The sequence below is a fragment of the Syngnathoides biaculeatus genome, chromosome 9, assembly GCF_019802595.1.
Source record: "Syngnathoides biaculeatus isolate LvHL_M chromosome 9, ASM1980259v1, whole genome shotgun sequence".
Taxonomy (NCBI): Eukaryota; Metazoa; Chordata; class Actinopteri; order Syngnathiformes; family Syngnathidae; genus Syngnathoides; species Syngnathoides biaculeatus.
Genome location: NC_084648.1, coordinates 21,750,225 through 21,768,528, shown reverse-complemented (window position 1 = coordinate 21,768,528; position 18,304 = coordinate 21,750,225). Strand labels below are relative to the sequence as shown.

At 52.6% G+C, this 18,304-nt stretch overlaps 2 protein-coding genes across 12 annotated transcripts in view; one reads left to right on the top strand and one right to left on the bottom strand.

Moving 5' to 3' along the window:
• Positions 1-24: 24 nt before the first annotated feature.
• Positions 25-10,662, bottom strand: dzank1 (double zinc ribbon and ankyrin repeat domains 1). Of its 7 annotated transcripts, none has more exons than XM_061828940.1 (21): positions 10,513-10,659; positions 10,289-10,413; positions 9,690-9,846; positions 8,808-8,874; positions 8,698-8,767; positions 8,053-8,138; positions 7,924-7,982; positions 6,453-6,567; positions 6,266-6,382; positions 6,113-6,196; positions 5,915-6,037; positions 5,711-5,824; positions 5,477-5,627; positions 5,000-5,184; positions 4,838-4,912; positions 4,725-4,776; positions 4,618-4,643; positions 3,548-3,631; positions 3,360-3,487; positions 2,859-2,933; positions 25-1,029 (listed from the first exon to the last, which is right to left on the bottom strand). In XM_061828940.1, the coding sequence occupies exons 2-21, from the start codon at positions 10,398-10,400 to the stop codon at positions 873-875; spliced, it is 2,037 nt and encodes a 678-aa protein (XP_061684924.1). In that variant the 5' UTR covers positions 10,401-10,413; positions 10,513-10,659; the 3' UTR covers positions 25-872. The 7 variants fall into 7 exon arrangements, with proteins under 7 accessions (XP_061684924.1, XP_061684930.1, XP_061684925.1 ...); XM_061828946.1 differs by having other exon boundaries at positions 5,000-5,103; positions 10,513-10,658; XM_061828942.1 differs by lacking the exon at positions 25-1,029 and adding an exon at positions 2,646-2,781 and having other exon boundaries at positions 10,513-10,660.
• The window catches only part of polr3f (polymerase (RNA) III (DNA directed) polypeptide F), an 8,725-nt gene continuing 824 nt past the window's right edge, over positions 10,404-18,304 (top strand). For 2 of the 5 annotated variants that reach the window (XM_061828950.1, XM_061828949.1), the window contains exons 1-9: positions 10,747-11,015; positions 11,735-11,852; positions 11,928-11,995; positions 12,071-12,138; positions 12,204-12,316; positions 12,488-12,631; positions 13,771-13,878; positions 13,947-14,138; positions 18,090-18,273. In XM_061828950.1, the coding sequence (XP_061684934.1) occupies positions 10,954-11,015; positions 11,735-11,852; positions 11,928-11,995; positions 12,071-12,138; positions 12,204-12,316; positions 12,488-12,631; positions 13,771-13,878; positions 13,947-14,138; positions 18,090-18,263 (1,047 nt within the window). In that variant the 5' untranslated portion in view covers positions 10,747-10,953 and the 3' untranslated portion in view covers positions 18,264-18,273. Of the gene's footprint in view, positions 10,544-10,623; positions 10,714-10,746; positions 11,016-11,734; positions 11,853-11,927; positions 11,996-12,070; positions 12,139-12,203; positions 12,317-12,487; positions 12,632-13,770; positions 13,879-13,946; positions 14,139-14,992; positions 15,173-18,089; positions 18,274-18,304 lie in introns of those variants that run through there. The other 3 variants (XM_061828952.1, XM_061828953.1, XM_061828951.1) reach the window with 3 other exon arrangements.

The following is an 18,304-nucleotide window of genomic DNA, read 5'->3' as shown; positions in this document are numbered from 1 at the left end:
GCATTCAAACCATAGATTTGGGTATTACACAAATAAGAAACTGATGACAAAACAATGAAATGTTAAAGGAGAATTTCAGTGCTTTGCATGAAGAGTGTATCCAATAGGTCATATGGTAATATGGAGCCTATTTTGACAATGTGATGTTAAATCCTCTTCTCATTTCATCGTGTTTTGAGAAGATATTTGTCGACGAGTACGAATTTTCAGGGGCGTTGCCATTATCACGAGTCACATGAGGTACGTGGGCGGATGTGACGTGTGGCACAGCCGTTCCAAACGCTCGATGACATGGGACACCATTATGCCCAGTGCTGATTTATCCCTATCTGATGAAGAAATAGCAGTATCACTCGAGTGGGAAGAGAGAGGAATACTTTCATACAGATTTGAACCTGTGGCTGGAATGAATGAATATTCGGATGGTTATTCCGGGGGAATGACGCGGAGTCTGGCCGCTTGGAGGCTTACACGCGACATAAGTGCATAAACGAAGGCCCCCGGGAGCTCCGCGCCGGCAACCGTGGACGGTTCTCGGGAAGGGAATGACGCGGAGTCTGATAGGTGGGCTCCGGCGGCGGGCCACGAGCCGAGCTTTCAGGTAGCGGAGGCCTTTAGCCTAACTTCGGCGTCCCGGGCTGACGGCCTCCGCCGCCTGGGAGCTCGAATCGTGGCCCGCCGCGTTAGCCCGGGACACCGAAGCTAGGCCAAAAGCCTCCGCCCGCGCTGAAGCTCGGCTAAAGGCCTCCCCGGATGTTGAGGCTCGGGAAGGCGGGCCGCGAGCTCCGGTGGTGGCGGCGAAGGCCTTCAACCTAGCTTGGGCATCCGGGGCTAACCCTTAGCTTAACCCTTAACCGCTAGCTCAACTCCGGCTAGTTTGGATGTTGCTTGGAGTCAGGTGTAAGCCCCGCCCCTTCCAAAGAGACAGAGCCATTCAACAGGGACATCATGGCGGCGCATCCGCTCGCGGCCGCCACGTCGTAGGCCGTGCGGCCGTCTTTGTTACGGAGCCCTGTGGCGGCGGCGCAGCTGAAAGACAAATATGAAAAATGGAATCAGTGTATTGCATCATTGTTGGCGACACACAAATGTGAGCGTGATGTCACAGGCTGTGTGAGGAATCCCCCCCCCCCCCCACCCCCGGTCGACACACTGGTGAGGCCCCGCAGACAAGACGCAATTTCTTTTTAACTGAGCCACAAAAATATGGTCAATCGTTGGCGTTTAGATGGATGGAATCAGAGAAGTCGCTGACACGGACTCGCGGCGCTTTGCTTTCTCGCCTCACGATTTTGTCGAGCGGGCCTGGAAAAACAAATGGGAGGCCGTCGGGTACCACTTCCTGGACTCTTCACTTTTTGGAGATGCGGAGAGTCACTTGCCCGGTTCTTTGGTTTCAATGGAGCTTTCCGATGGCAACTTTAAGCTCCGCCCCCTCAGCCACGTCCCACCAGCTTTCAAACCGGCGATTGAACATCACATAGAAGTCGATTCTCGATCGTGTATTCCAGATAACATTGGGGCATGTTTTTTGCCAAACGCGTCAGACTCGTCCAAGAGAGGTCTCAACCACTTCACGCAAGGATATACGTACGCAGAATGACGATTTTGGACCGAGCTGGACGCAAGGTCAGAGTTACAGCCAAATGTTGGCGATCGCTGGAGGGAAAAAAAAAAAAAAAAAAAAAGTTTGACACCTCACAAACTTCAATAAAATTGAAATCCAACAGGATAAAACAGTGGAATGGTACTGCGCACGGGAAGCAGGGTGAGATAACGAGCAATATTATTGTGAGTGGGCGTATTCATTTGACTTGGCTTGTAATGGAAGCCTTTGCTCCGTCTTTAAAGTCTGCTGATGTGATACAAATGGCCAAATCGACATTTCTTTTGCACGGCGCATTTATGTATCCCTAACCCGACTCTTCTTCGTTCAGCAGGTCAGTGATACCCTAACAAAGTGAAAGTTGTTCTCCTGCACTGATAATAATTCAATCAAACTCTGAGATATTTTTCCCTCACTTACTTTTGAACATTTACTTGTTTGTTGATATTGTCCACGTTTAGTCGTACGGGCGCTCTTCCGCAAGCCTTAATCCATCGTCGGCACTTCCTCAACTGTGTTTTAGGATTTGCAAAATGAATCAAGCGGGCAGGATATCTTTCATCAGAACCCGAGGACTATTTTCTTTGTAACATGAACTTTTCCAAACGCAGCAACCAGCATTGCTTGTGGGACAACATGTCAAGCCAGGGTTTGAGATGATGCGGCTCACTGATTGGGCTGCTATTACTGTACGGTCAGAAAGGTCCATTGGAGAAATGAGTGAGTCGGACTCCCGCCACTAGGTGGCGCATCCGCGCTTCACACCATATGTCCACTTCACTTGGAAAGCCTTTTATTGCCGTGGGAGGACACATCCGCTAGGTGGCGCCATTTAGGTACTTGACCAATCGGCAAAACATTTTCTGCTCATATTTAAAAGGGGGAGCTGACTGTAATAACAGTCGTCGTCGTATCATTGGTCTGTGTACATTTATGCCTTTATCATGCTCTTCAGTTACGTTTTTATTGTTTTTGGTTTGTTTGGGAGGCCGTGTGTTTTTTCTTTTCTGGTTGGCTTTTCCATAGCCGACGCTGCCGCGGACCAAACCTGCCGTTCGCTCAAAGTCTGTAGTTCCCGGACCCTGCACGAGGGTTTCTGCCTTGTCTCTACTTCCCGGACCCCGCACGCGATTTTCCGCTTTGACGCTCGGTGCGGGGGCCTTCAAAATCCCGATCTATTGATTAGGGAGGAAGGAACAGCGAGTGATTCCCAACACAGCCGTAACGATGAGCTGAAAGTAGCGCTCGCTACCTGATGAGAACGTGCGCACAGCGTAAACCTTGAGGTCCTAGTGCGGCAGCCTCGTGCAGCGCCGTGTTCTTCATCCTGTCAGGGGTGACTGGAGATCAGGCTAACGCGGAAAGCCCGTCGAACATTTATTCCATGTCCTTCATAAGGAGGCGTGGAACGTGCCTCATAGCTGGACCTCATACTGTTAGGAGCAAGTCACGATACTTGTATGTTACGAGTTAGAACAAAGTGTCCTATTATATGGACACACAAGCCAAGATAATCCGATGCAACCTGGCGTTGTCATATTGGAACGTAGAGCTTGGTTTGCTGTCATTGACCCTCCCGGGGAGCCACATATGGTAGGAAGAAGTAACGCCAACTTCCTACCAGAAGGGTTGCGCTCACCTTGTCCTGTTGCGTAACTGGACAAAAGCCTCCACTACACCCCGATAGCGACAATTTGGAATACACGCACAACTGGGCTTTCCGTACGCTAACGGCACGACGGCGCCACCTTACTGGCCAGACGGGCGGTCGACATCGGCGCCGCGCTGCAGCAGAAGCGGCAAGACTGCGTGGTGCCCGTTGACGGCAGCCATCGCGGTGGCGGACCGGCCCTCGCTGTCGCAGCAGCTCGGGTTCGCCCCCTGTGGGACGAGGACCGACGGCTATTGGCGAGCGGCGGAACGTCAGCGGGCGCTCCTCACCTGATCCAAGAGCCGCTGGACGACGCTGACGCGCCCGCAAGCGGGACCTGGACCCAATTCATGAAGCAGCTGGATGTCCTTCACCTGGTGGACGCAGCCCCCAATCGGAGGTAGGGGAGGGGTCTGATGTTAGCGTGTTTGTTTGTGTGCTTATTGCAAGTGAAAAAGTGTTCGAGCGGCACCGAGCAGGCCCAAAAAATGAATACGTAAAGTTGTTGTGATCTCATGTTAACGAGCCAAAAGGAATCCAACAAAGCAAAGCGAGGGTCCGACATTTTATACCAGATCAAATCACGTTCGCAGCTTCGACTTCAAAACTGGACGCTTTTTGCAGACTAGAATCATAAAAATAAGGACACGAATGATGTCACAGCCCAACGTGGCACGGTGGAACGGTCTGGGTACTCCCCCGTGCTGAAAAGTCCCCTTGGGATTAATTTTTTTAACTTTTTCTACTTCTGTGCCAGTCTGAAACTTCCCCCCTCCATGCTTCACTCTGCGTGGATTTCGCTATGGACGTCTCACAAAGCCAAACACAGCGAATTAAATATTACAGAAACAATTGCAAACGTATCGTTTGTTATTTATCGCGCGTGTTCGGCTTTGTGAGACGCGGTGGAAGCATAGATGGGGAATTTTCAGACTGGCACGGATGTAGAAAAATTTCAAAAAAAAATTCTACGCGCGTGTGCATGAACCTGAAGAAGACCTTTAAGCACTGGGAGCGCTCAGACCGTCACGGCGGTCGGCAGTGCCCCCCCCCCCCCAGCCATCGTGGTCGTCTGGGGAAAACTCTTTGAGTTGTTCAGCCAAGACGAATCTTCGGGGCGGAGCCATCTTTACCTTGCTAACCACACGCTCAAGTAGCAAATGGGGCTGGTTTTGGAAGTTCAGAGTCCTAAGCAGCCAAACAAAATGTTGCAGGGCCGCCCATCAAATCAGGAGAACTCAAAACCATAAAACAAATCTCTACAATCCAACGTTGTGACATTTTTTTCAGCACTTGTCTTCAATCATATTTCACTTATTGACAAATCGGCGCCTTTCATTTGCATACGTATGAGTCTCACCGTCACGCTCGCTGTGCTTCCACTTCCTGTCAGCACAAAAACAAAACGATAACATTTATGCTCAGCGGCTCGGAAATGCAATGCTAACACTACGCTAGCGGGGCCACCTTGGCATGGCTTCCTCGTGGACGCCATCTTGTCCACACCTTCAGAAGCAACCTGAGAGGTAGAAGAAAGTCAACACGGGTTCACCCGCACGCGGACGACTCCCTCGTCTCACTTCCTTTCCGGCGTCCTTGAAGCTGAGCGTCAGCGTGACCTCGCCGGCGCCTTCTTGTAGCACAGCCGAGATCATCTGAGGAAGGAAGCGCACGCAGAGGGAATAAGAACACGCCCGCTTCCTGCCGCCACGAGCTCAGACCGTCGCCGGGTCGTCGGATACCCGGCCGAGGCGAGGCTCTCCTAGCAGAGTCCTGAAGGGGGCGTTGTTCTGGGCAAAACTCCTCAGGTGAGCGCACACGTGATCCAGCTGCGTCCGCCAGTAACCTGATGGCGGACAGACACGCGCGTCTCCTCTTTTACGGATATCGCTATTGTTATCGGAATCACTGACTTCACTACTTCCACCTGTACGCACAAATTTAAAAAAACAAAAATGCGCATAAACTTTCTGCAATCTAATCGAAGAATTAGATTGATTTGTTCTATCTGCCGTAGATGGATGAAGAAAGATACATTATTTCTTGAAAAGAAATTCCGACCAATGAAATCTGGTTGGGAATCGCAGATCCGTATCGCTGATATCACCGCAGCGGCCCGTATCGGTAATAGCGCCCGTACCCCGAGTGACGGCATCCCAGTCGCGCGGTTTCCGTGTTGTTGTGCGACCCCCCCCCCCCCCGCCATCAGCCCGACTGACCTCGTCCCGGGCTGACGGCGCCGAGCGGCAGTCGTCCGTCTTCGCGTAGCGGCGACTTCTGTCGCTCCTGCTGGCGGAGTTTTGCGGCTGACGGGAAACGCGGTCTCGACGTCTGCGTGCGATTCGGGCCTTCGGCGGCGGGCGGGCTGGCCTGCGCGCACATCCGCGCGTTAGTTGGGTTGCCGCCCCGCGCCGCCCCTCGGGGACCCGGAGGAGGCGCCTCCGGTGCCTTACCTGGAATGTGGGTGTCGTGGCGTCACAACAGGAAGTAGACGGCGTGTCCAGGTAGGGGCCCCGGGTGGCGCGGATGACAGCCTGGGGAGAGGCGCCGGCGCCGCACGTCGCAGCCTGTTGGCGTGCGACACCGTACAAGAAACACGTCGGCGGACGTGCGCGCTGTGTGTGTGTGTGTGTGTCTGTCTGTGGGCACACACACACCTTAGCGCCACACCAGTCGCAATAGTGAGCGTCGATGCGGTTTAGACGTCCGCATTTGGAGCAGGAGAACTTCCTGTTGGGTGAGGCTGGCGCACAGGGGGCGCCGTTCCCCTCCGACGCTGCCTGGACCGATCCCGCAACAAGCACACAAACTCAAGTTGGCGACCGTGCGTGCGCGGGTGTGCGTGGGTGTGTTACCGTGTGTAGGCAGGTCTCACACGTCAAACAGTTTGACAGGTCACGCGGGTTTCCTCGGCCGCAACACACACACAAAATGTCACCCTGCCACACAATAACGTGCTTGACAAAGTGCACAAAAGTGTGTGTGTGTGTTTCTATTCTTATATTCACATTTTTGCACACTTGCAGTTGGGGGCGGAGCTTCTGCAGGTCAGGGGCCTGGGAGAACATGGAATCAGCGCGAGTGTTGACTGGAACTTCAGCGTCGCACAGCACACAACACACCACCTGACGGGTACACGCACACACGATTATGACGTCTTCGTTGTCGTCATCAGCCGGCGGAGGGGGTCACTACCTGCCCCCCGTCGGCGGGACTCCCGCGTAGCGGCAAAGGGGGCAGCGAAGCGCCGCACTCCGCGCACAAACTTGTGCCGCCGTCACGACTGCTCAAAGGTGAACGCTGCACACGTCTACACACACGAATTGACAAAAGGTGACTTGAAGGTGCTGCGAAAGGCTGGAGGTGTGCGCGTCTTTGGCACAATCCCACTTCACGCTTTGATGGCGTTTTTCACATCGTAAAAGTTCATTCGTGGCACGCAGATCATTTTTAGCTTGGCCAGGAAAGCCGATTGGGATTCGTGTACAGTGACGTGAGGGAACCGACTTAGGATTTTTTTTTTTTTTTTTAGATATGAGCGGTCATTTGGATGTTGTTGTTTTTTTTTTTTTTTTTAAGATTATGAGCCTTTCATGGTGGCAGTGACTTGAATTGGAATTGCCGCGCTAACGTTAGCGTGGATTGTCACAATCTTAGAATATTTGAACACAAACGGTGAAGCAACATATAGAAAGGAATAGCTTTCTCCTCCTTCTTTCTCAGTTTATGTCTGTACTATACTGTACAGTACTGCGTTCCGGTGGCACAACAGACTCGAGTAGATTGCAGACATTCTCTTTGAAGCTTTACAATCGAACAGACGGATTGTAGAATAATGACTGATTGTGCCCGCTAAATCGATTGTGGAGAGGCTAAAGTGGCCGTTGCCGTGAATGTGCCAGCGAGCGGTCATTTCTTTCGATGTGCCCTGCGATCGATTGGCTGGCGCCCCCGAAGATCCCTGGGATTGGCTCCAGCGTGAGGGGAAGCGGCTCAGAAAATGGAGAAAGGGGGGGGGGGGGGAGGCCTTTTGGGTCCGAATGATCACGTGAAAAGTTCCGTGAAAAGTTGCCCACAAATTGATTTGATGGGCTCTTTCTTCTATTTTGGGCTGCGGGCTAACAAAAGTCTTCTCTTGCAAGTTATTTTGGGATGTATTCTGTCCACTATTGCTGTTGAAACGATGCAAAGTTGTGATCTTTTTCATTCATTCATCTCCCATTCCGCTCATCCTCACGCGGGGCGCATCCCATCTTTTTTTGGGGGGGAGAGGCAGGGTGCACCCTGAAACGGTCACCAGCCAATAACGGGGCGCATAGAAGCTTTACACCTAAGGGCATTTGTGCGTGTTTTGTTGGATGTGGTACCTGGAGAAAAAGGCCATACCAGGACTTGAACCCCGCTCCTCAGAATTGTGATGCGGCTGTACCCACCAGTCAGGCACCGTGCCAACGTTACCTCGTCATTTGATTTTATTCCTCTCCAGACTGCATTGGCCTGCTATTTTCTTGTTCAAAGTGGGTTATTGTCTGCGAAAGGGCGATTCCGGACAGAGAAACGGACTGCGTCGCGATAGCTTAGCGGGGGCGGAGCCGGGTGGCCGTGGCCCCCACCCCCTTGTGCGTCATTGGTTAAAATGATGGTAAAAGGGGGATCCGTACCGTACCTTCGGAAGCGAACGTCTGCGTCACGCCGGGCGCTGCGGTCCCTCGGCGCGGCTGTGCGCTAACACACGGGAAGTTGAGGCTTCAAAATAAAAGACTATCAGGAGTTAGCCTGTCGGTTGTTCGTTTACCTCCCAATGAGAGCGGGCAGAACCGCTAGGGGGCGGGCCCCGCCGAGGAACCGATTGGGACCGGGCGCGGCCCGTCGCTTTTGACCCTGAATTGCAAATCAGAACAAAAGAGCCTCGTGTAAGTTAAGCTAGCGGTCAGATGCTAATGACCAGTGTTGCACCTGAACGACTTGGTAGAGCCGACGAGCGCTATTTTGGCCAAGCGTCAACCGAATTTAGTTCATTTCTGCCTGATCGATATTATTGGGTGTTTGTGACTAGTCTTTGAGTCGTAGTTGCCAAGTTTTGTTTCAGGACTTCCCGGACAAAAACCGGTCTGGACACGCTACATCTGAGACATCGGCGGCTCAAAACGGCCTGTCTGGCGAAAGGATCCGGTGAGGCAAAATGGAACCCTGTCCAATTAGTGTCAAAATGACGGACGGCCGTCAATACAAGGACGTCATCGTTGAATTGAATTGAGTGGAGTGGAGTGGAGTGGATAGGCCACGATATCCAAATCACGTTCTAGTCGCTGCCTTCCTTGCACCTCAATCACTACCGAGGAATTTTTACTTGTCATTTTTCCCTACGGAAACATTTCAAAACTTCCCTTGGTGTATTCAATACAATTTCAATACAATTCAGGTTTGTGAAAATATCAACCTTGAGGTGAAGAAGTGATGTCTTGCAGTCCTTCTTCCTGACTCGCCAGCTGGAAGTTGAACAGCACAGGCTGATTGATTGATTGATTGAGCAGTCGACTGATTGATTACCTGTCGCGAAGGCTCCACCTCGCTGACAAAGAAGACTTTGGTGACGGCTGCGCTTTGGCGCCCGTCGCTGCCGACAGGAAAAGATGCACGTGGTCAACTTGGTCTTGGACGCATTCGTTTAGTGACGACGTTTTGCATTCTTTCTTTGATGTTCAGACTTGTAACATGGCCCCCAATCCTAATCCCAATCCCAGATTCACTTGAGCAAGACAACATTTAGCAAGCATGACGGTCAAGAGTGGAACCTGAACAAAAAAAAAAAGTCTTAGGAAGCGGTGCCTAGTAAGGGTCGGGAGCTGAGCCATTTTGCTTTCCAGTGGCCAATTTGACCCTGTGAGGTAGCAACCTCCCAAATTCCAAAAGAATTCAGCCCCTGAAGAATCTCTAGGCGCACCCGAGGCGATGAGGCCTCAGTATCACGGATCTGCTTTTTGCAAACGTTGCGCAGAGCGTGAAGCAGTCGGAATGAGAATAAGTCGGTCCGTATCGGAGGTTACGCTCCGTGCTCGGAAAAAGGCTGAAACGAGATCCCGCCTGTGCCGCTATCAGGTACCCTCAAGTAAATGTGGGAAACCGCTGGATTTCGAGTCTTGCGCTGACAAGTCAACGTGGCCCCTGGTGTTCAAAAGGGGAACGTAGTGGCCAAGTTGGTAACTAGTTCTACTTTCCAGTGTTGAGAATCATTGATTCATTTCAAAAGAATCCTTATGGAATCGTTTCCTCTCAGTAGTGAAAATTTGCAAGTAATTGCTGAGCCCCCTGAAGAAGGTTACAATTGCCGACAGCGTCAGGAAAGCACTACTTTTGTCCCAAAATAAAATGACTATTCCAAAAAGCTTGGGAGCGGGTCCTAGCGCAAAGCAGCCGTTGACACGACGCTACCTGGTGACAGCCGCTGCTCTGACGCACACTCGGCCGCTCGGCAGCGCAAAAGGCGAAACGTAGAGCCGCCTGTTGCCGCCGTCGCCTGGTCCTGGCGGGGAACCGGCCACGGGTTTCGAGCCGTCCAGTGTGTAGAAAAGCCAAGCGTCGCCAGTGTCTACATCACACACACACACACACACACACAATATTGCATCCTTGCACTATCCAAGCCGCTTATCCTCACAAGGGTCGCGGGAGCCAATCCCAGCTGTCTTCGGGCACGAGGTGGGTGCAACCCGAACTGGTTGCCAGCCAATCGCAGGGCACACATATAAACAAACAACCGCACTCACAGTCACACTTAACGACGATTTAGAGTGTCCAATGAATGCATGTTTTAATTGTTTTTTTTTTTTTTTGCGGGGGGGGGGGGTGCTCTAATCTCCAATTGTGCACCGTGCCGCCCCAGGGTGATCGAGTATACACTCATTGTGCAACAAAAATGGCGTCATTGACTGCGTCCAGTAGTTGGAGAACTTTTTTTTTTTTAATAAACAAGATCAAGTTGGTAGCTCAGCACAAAAAAAAAAAAAAAAAGTGCGCGTGCTCCCACCTACCCGACTGGATGCACACACGCGTGCTGGTGTCAACGCGGTTCTTCGACGTGGGTAATTTGTCCCGCCGCACGATGGGAATAATGCGAGGGGGCGCCACCGCCCCCGCCGTCATGCTCGCGGCGCAGCTGTCGATCAAACCAATGACGAGCACATTGCACGAAAAGAACAAGCGGCTCTCATTTGATTTGGGAACGAGTCCGAAGAGTTAAGACAAGCCGACTCACCTCGAGCCAAACTTGGGCACAACCACTGTCGGTGTGTGTTTTGTTTGCGTTGCCACAGCAACAGCAGCACGGGGGGCGTATTGAGAGTGGCCAGATTGTTTTCTAGTCGGGCACGCCCCCACTACAACTTGCTTGCCACATGATTCACATTTGGACGAAGTAAAAACGAAAACGTGTAATAGCAGTGGGACGTGTTCTATTGTGCGTGTATTCTTCTAGGAGATCTCGTCATCGCCCACTCGGTCTTAAAATGTGACAAATGTTTTGTTTTGGATCAGGCAAAAGTTTGGACGTCCCAGCGTAGGTGTCAACTGTGTTAGGACCCCGGCCAGCGTTCTACTGGAGTGTAGCATGACTAGCTAACAGCTAACAGCTAAAAAGATGTCGCCTTGTGTGTGAACAATTAGTCGAGTGTAATAAGTGGCGAGTAGGACGGTGAAAATGGCAGAAGTTAAAGTCAAGACGGAGACCAACGTTTGCGAGCCCGCCGAAGTTGAAAACCGGTCTGATACCGTTTCTTGGACTTAATACATTTCAATTCACTTTACATTGCGTAGACTTCATTTTATTGCATGCATTGTTGACATGGTACGTTTTATTTCGACTATATCGTTCATGAAATCGACCAATCGTGCGGGCTGTCGCTTAATCGAACGATGAAAGCTGCTCCCAATCACGATGCCCCTGCCGTCGTTTTAGGCACTTCAGAGCCACTTCAAACGATGTACGCACATAAGACGGTAAACAGAGACGGTCAGCGTGCAAGAGCAATGGCTAAAAAAACAAACAAACAAATATTCAAAGTTTATGACAGAAAGCGCCGAAAGTGAGGTGTTTCCATGTACTTTGTTCTCAGGCCAGAATTCTTTTTCAGGTCGGTAGGACTTAGAGAAGGGCGAATGTTCGTTTTAACGTCCAGCCTAAGAAGTTCCCATCTGTCGCTGTCGTCGTCTCAAAATGATTTCACCGACTTGATGGACTTAAAGCAGGCCTGCTGGAAGAAGCTGAGCAGTACTCGCTCGCAAAGCAAGGAGCCCGTCTTCCTATCCTAAACTGACCAGGAATTGCTCCAACATAACCATCTAAGTTTGTCCTAAATTTCTTGTAGCGCTCAGATGGCGCTAGCAGGAGACTTTTTTTGGAACCCCTTTGCAGCGATGTTATTGCTGTCACCTAATGCCAACGTATCAGATCGACGCCTGAGCCGGTTTCTGGTTTTTAGGATCAAGGCGCTGTGTCAGCAGTTTCCTCACGGCATCACGGACGAGGTGATCCAGAACGACATGCCCCACTTGGAACCTCGTCAGAGAGCCACGGCCATAAACAAACTGCTCTCGTTGGTCGGTCTCGGCGTGACCTCGCGTGCGTGACCCCCGCGTGGCCTCCGCGTGACCTCTGCTTGACCTGTACGGCAGGGTCTGCTAGATCTTCTGAGGAACAGCAGCGGTCTCCTCTACAGACTGAAGGACGCGCAGAGCGCCAGGTAACGCCAGGCGCTGACGTCGCGCACGCTGAGAAAGGTTGTTGTCGTCACCTGGGCTGTCGGTTGTGATGTCAGCAAGATGAAAGGCTCCGACAACCAGGAGAAGCTCGTCTACCAGATCATTGAAGACGCTGCCAACAAAGGTGAGCGCGTGCGCGAGTGCATGTGAGAGGACGGATGCGCGTGAGACGTGTGCGCGTCCACGCAGGCATCTGGAGTCGAGACATCCGCTTCAAGAGCAACCTTCCTCTGACGGAGATCAACAAAATCCTCAAGAACCTGGAGAGCAAAAAACTCATCAAAGCTGTCAAGTCTGTGGCAGTGAGTCTGTTTGCAACTTTCCAGAACATTGCACAACCTTCAAAAACCTTCTGGAAGCCTCTGAAAGCTCAGCAGCCCACACAAATTCCATTGCAGCTGTCCACATGATCAACATTTTAGAAGCGCAACCCAACGGGTTCAAATCCTGAATAAGCGTTCGTGTGCGTTTAGGCGTCCAAGAAGAAGGTGTACATGTTGTACAACGTGCAGCCTGACCGCTCCGTGACCGGCGGCGCCTGGTACAGCGACCAGGACTTTGAGTCGGAGTTTGTGGAGGTTTTGAACCAGCAGTGCTTCAAGTTCCTGCACGGCAAGGTGATGTCCTGTCGCGTCACATCAGATTACTCAGGGGTTCTTCTGGCTTTAACTCGGCCAGAGGCTGTCCCAAAGCCGTAGAAAACCAATTGACGGTGATCACCCGCTTCAGGTCCTGAGAGACTGTAATTCTTGGGAACTTCAAGGTCTTGACGGTTGACAAGGGTCAGATGCGCCGAGGGATGCCTCCTAAAGGTCCACGTTCATCTCTTCGCTCTTTGAACGTGTTCAGCTCCCGCTTGCGTCGGCCGCACCGCAGCTCCGGCCGCTCGGCTTCCCGTCGAAACGCGGACTTGTCACGGGTCTTTTGATGAGGCCGCTGACTGCAAATTCCTGACCGATTGGGATGATGCTTGAGCTTTTTCAACAGGATGCTACTTAGCAAGGTTCTCGAGATCTAGTGAAGACTGGAAGGAGTCAGACTTGAGGGCAAGGATGGGGGAACGAGGTTTGGCCTTTCCGCTTGGTCAGTCTTTTGTTGTTTGAAGATGCGTCTCGCATTGTTTGCGGATGGTCAAGGCAGAAGTCAGGTGTGTGTTGGTGGCGGGCCGCGAACGTGTCGTTTTCACATCTCCAGTTCAGGTCGTCGGCTTGCTTATTTAGGTTAAGGGCAGCTCGCGGGGGGAATCGTTGCAATTGTCACTGCGTGCCAGACTGATCTAGAGTTGTTAGCGCTGCACAGTTTGTCTCACTTGACCCCAAAGTTTCTCTTTGCAGTGTTTATTTCTTTAGCCAGCTGGATTCAAGGCCTTATCCCCACTACGGTAGGAGACCTCTTCAACCGTGGGTTGTTATTGAGCCTGCCAAATGACTTTGTTGGTACACACACAGAAAACTGATAGAAGATGTGACAATCCAATCTGGCAGCTGAATTTTCAATTTGTGCGGTCAAAACAGCATTCAAGTTCTATCTTTGCCTTGAAGTTTTATCTTTTCTTTGACCCAAAATTGTTTTGAGGCCAGGGCAGGACCAGAGATCCCACAGTGTCTGTAAACTGTGGACTTGAGAGGAGTCATTTCATGAAGAGTAACTGTAAGGTTTCCAAAGTGGGTCCACCCTCGGGTTTCTACGGCTTTGGGTTAAGTGCCATTGGGATCATTCAAACGGGGGCTGACGCACTTTAATGCTCGTGCGCCAGGCAGAGTCTGCACAGGACAACAAGCAAAGTCCGATGGTCCAGAGGAACAGTTCCTTCGCCGCCTCCCATGAAGTCTGGAAGTACATCTGCGAGCTCGGCATCAGCAAGGTAGCCGCCACGACCTCAGGTGGAGCCCCAAACCCTCAATACGCAGCCCTGCTCTTTTACCTCGCCAGGTGGACCTGTCTATGGACGACATTGAGACTATCCTGGACACGCTGGTGTACGACGGCAAGGTGGAGATGAACGTGATGGCGGCCAAGGAGGGCACGCTGGGCAGCGTGGACGGACGCATCAAACTGTACCGCGCCATCAACGCTGTCGTCGCGCCCGCTGGCCTGGTCAAGACTCCCTGTGGACTATGCCCGGTAACGTGCTTGTTTTCCTCACACCAAAAGTGAAAATCTACCAGAAAGCGCCCCGAAACCAGATTCCGCCCAGTTACTCTTGAGCGCTAACATTTTTTGGACCATGTAGTTCTAACACCACCGCGCCTTTCCGGTTTAACCGCAAAAAACGAGGGATTACGCTATTGTGTTTTACTCCTTCCTCCTCTCCGTTCCGGCGCGTGCGTCGACCTTTCTCAATGTTCCGGCCTAAGCTGATCTGACATCACCGCTGCAAAGAATAGAAGCTCGGGGCTGATCCCTGATGCGCTCCCATCTCCGCCTTCAAACTATTGGGGGAAAAAAAAAAAAAAAAAAAAATAGACCCTAACGACAGACTGTAAAGACTTTCTGCATCAACTCAATTGACGGCGGCAGTGTAAGCCAAGTGTACGTACGGCGTTCGTATCCCACTGGGGCCTCCGCTCCCTGAGAAGGGTTGCGTCAGGAAGGGCATCCGGCGTAAAAACTGCACCAAACGTTCAATCTGAGATGACGCGCTGTCAGAAACTTACTTTTACGTACGGATATATGTAGTACACGGAGACGGTCTCGAGTTTTCAATACAGCACCCTTCACAAACGATACAATTCGGTTCAATTTGTGCCGCGAGTCGTAATTGAATTTACCCAATTCTAACGTTAGGCCACCGCTTCGGTTTGTGCAAAACCAAGCACGAACCCAAGTCCCAAAAATGCAATCTGACGTCTGGATGCAGAAACTCTCCACTTCTTTCCCCCCCCCCCCCCACCCTCTCTCAACAGAGTATAATATTCTAAGATTGTTTTTCTCTGTTAAAAAAACAAAAATGTGCCTGATGTTTTGGCATTTGGCAGGTTTTCGACGACTGTCACGAAGGCGGCGAGATTTCGCCGTCCAACTGCATCTATTTGGATCAGTGGCTCGATTTCTGACGCTGACGTCGTCGTCAACGATTCCCCCGACAAGTTTCTGTAATAATTGCATCCTTCGCTATCCTCAATAAAGTCATTGACGCGCCATCTCTTTTGGCTCTACTTTGCGCACATTTGTCAAGTTGCCGGCCCGCTGACGTCCGCGAACGGCGCCTGTACGCCGTCTCAAAGACGCTTGGATGCGTCCATTTCATCTCTTCACTGAGTATTTACATTGTGCATTTTTGTCGGAAGCATGTTGGACAATCAAAAGTGTCGGAGGAAGGAAAGGAAGGACCACCGTGGGTGGGGGGGGGGGGGGGGGCTGTTTCATTGCCGTCGTTTGATGGCCAATTGCAGGTTATACTAGTAGCAGTGGGCTCGGGTTAAATGGAATGTGGAATTTTGCCAAACGGCCACTGCGTGAACTCGGGCAGTCGGGAGAAAGCGTGCGCCGCAGCCCGCTGACGTCGCCGGGCTCATTTTTAGCCCTCTGCAAAAAAATCCCGCTTGAAGAAATCAAGAAAAAGTCTGAAGGGATCAAATAAATTCAAATGTGACGGCTGTAACACGTTGCAAAAATCTGGCGGCACGGTGGCCACAGTTCTGACGACTGGGGTTCGAGTCCCCCCCGTGGGGTCGTGGGGTTTTGCATCATCTCCCCGCGGCCGCGGCGTGGCTTTTCTCCGGGTGGGCACGCCGCTTTCCTCCCACACCCCCAAAACGTTGAATTCATTGAACACTGAATTGCCGCGTCGGCGTGACTCTTGGCCGTCTCCGTGCGACCCGCGATTGGTCGGCGACCGGTTCGGGGCGCACGTCGGCAGCCGGGATTGGCTCGAGCGCGACGCTCGTGAGGGTAAGCGGCTCAGAAAATGGTTGGCTGCGTGACGTTTGGTGGCAAAAGAAGAAGAGAGAAAGTTGAGGAACGCTCATCAAGGACCCGTTTGGGGCATCGCACGGCTCAACGGGCTCCTTGGGACTGGCTAGAAAAGGAGCACAACCACCGCACCGACGGGCAATTTCGAGGTTGCGTGTTTTTGGGACTTGGGAGGAAAGCCACGTGGGGCCGGGATTGAACCCGAGGCCAACGCGTTACAGCTGCGTCACCCGTGCCGCTATGTTTTTTGATGAATGTCGATTTATTGATCGGGCGGCACGGGGGGGGGGGGGGGGTGAACGACTCTAACCGTTACGAGCGTTTGCCTCACAGTTACGAGGACCGGGGTTCAAATCCCAAAAACAGGCCCTCGCTGGAGACCGAATGGTTGTTTCTGTTGAGGGCGGCTGGGAAAGGCGACCCTCGTGAGGATATTGGATGGATTCGAAGGGCGAAGGGTGACGGGCGGTCGCTCGCCGCCGTGACGGCGCCCGTGGGATGGAAAGGGGGCGTGGCCTCCCCCGCGTCATCCCCTGCAGCGGCGCCTTCATCGTCCACCGTCTTGCGGCTTCTTGGGCTCCTCATCCTCGTCGTCGTCATCACCAGGTGAGTTACCTGCTTGTGCAATTCCGGGTCCGATTCGCTCGCCTCGATGACGCATTCGGGGACAGCACCCGACTGTCACGCGCGGCGTGGTCGTGGTGACGGTTCGGACCGGTACCGACCCGTCCGGCGCCCGCTTCTCCGACAGACAGACAGACAGACGGGCTCCCTCCCTGCTTGCCTGCCGGGGTAGCGCCACGAGTTCGACTCGTGTTCGCGCCGATGCCGTCACGTCTTTACTCTCAGGCAGCGTCGTATCGTCATCGTCATATGTGACGTGCATGTCTTTCAAAACAATTGACAGCGAAGACCGGAAGTATCATAATTCATCGCAAAACAATCCGCTTTGAGGCCGACCACAACTGACAACAACAACATGTACACAACACTGATTTATTTATGCACACCGGCAGCGTTAGCTCACATACTGTTTGCTCTGCTAACATTTAGCCGGATCAGTTTGCGGGGCAGCTGGTAAAGCGTTGGCCTCACAGTTCTGAGGACCAGGATTCGATTCCGGCCCCGCCCGTGCCTGCGTGGCTTTCCTCCCGCATCCCTAAAAGACGCTTTCATTCAGGATGTGGCCTCCCGCCCGCCTGCCCGACGACAGCTGGGATTGGCTCTGGCACTCGCGTGACCCTTGTGAGGATAAGCGGCTCAGAAAATGGATGGATGGCTAACTTAGTGTCAGATTTAGACATTGTTTACTGCGTTCTCACTGATTGTTTACTTTGGCGATCGTTTCCACGCTTGAGGAAGTTGAACTCTTCCTGCGCTCCGTCGGCCTCGTGGTTTAGGCCGCCATCTTGATATTTGCTTTTCGCTGATGATTTGTTAGCGTGCCGGCAACCTGCATAAGCGGTGTTCGTTTTCCCTGTTAACGTGCGAGCAACAAAGCACGAGTGGTGTTTTTTCCAATGCTGCAACCGGGAGTTCTGGGAAGTGGTCGATGACGGTCGGCTCGAGGCGCTTTAATGGTGGCCGATTAGACTCACCGGGTGCACTTCCTGCATTAGTGCTGATCAGCTGACATCAGCAGCCGATCGTGATCCATGAGCGCTTTGCAACGGTGCCCTTTACACACAACACTACGTTATACACTCCATGGATACATTCGGACACGACGCCAGAGTACGTGACATCATCCTTCAGTAATACACGACATTACACGCCGTTGCATGATCAGCACCCCTGATCGCCCCTCCTGTCAGGGCGAAGTGGCTGACTAGGGAGGTGGAAGGTCGCCTCTCTGGCAGGGAAGGAGGTTGACAAGTTCCGACTAGATCTGGTCGGGATTGCCTCCACGCTCGGCTCGGCTCGGCTCGGGCTCCGGTACCAGAGGGCATTCTCTCAGGCTGAGGCCACGGGGAAAGACTTTGCATCAATCCTGGTCCGCCAACCGGCATCTCAAGAGGGGGAAGCGGCGCACCGTCAACACCGCGTACAGTGAGGACGGCGCGTGGGAGTCGGTGGGGAGAATAGCTGTGGAGCGTTGGCCTCACACTTCTGAGGACGGCGGCTCAAATCCCAACTTGGTTGCGTTCGTTTCCATTTCAGATCTACACATTTCCCGACGACGCCTTCCCGTTTGTGTTCCGCGGCCGGCCCCGCCCGGTCCGACGTGAAAGGTTGAGCCAGCATGACGGCGGCGGCGCGCGTGGACCTGCAGTACGGCGGCAAACGGCGGGACGACGACTGGGACAACGACAGCAGCTCAGCGCGACTCTTTGAGCGCTCGCAGGTACCGCCGACGTTGGGCTCGGTTACTGTCG

Excerpts from the sequence above, each read along its gene's own strand:
- dzank1 (XM_061828939.1), bottom strand. The coding sequence starts at position 10,400 with ATGACGGCGGGGGCGGTGGCGCCCCCTCGCATTATTCCCATCGTGCGG. Across the intron at positions 6,568-7,923 it reads GCAGACGTTCGCTTCCGAAG|ACGTGTGCAGCGTTCACCTT; the intron begins GTACGGTACGGA and ends TCGTGTGTGTAG. Across the intron at positions 5,185-5,476 it reads CGCCGTCAGCCCGGGACGAG|GTGGAAGTAGTGAAGTCAGT; the intron begins GTCAGTCGGGCT and ends TTGTGCGTACAG.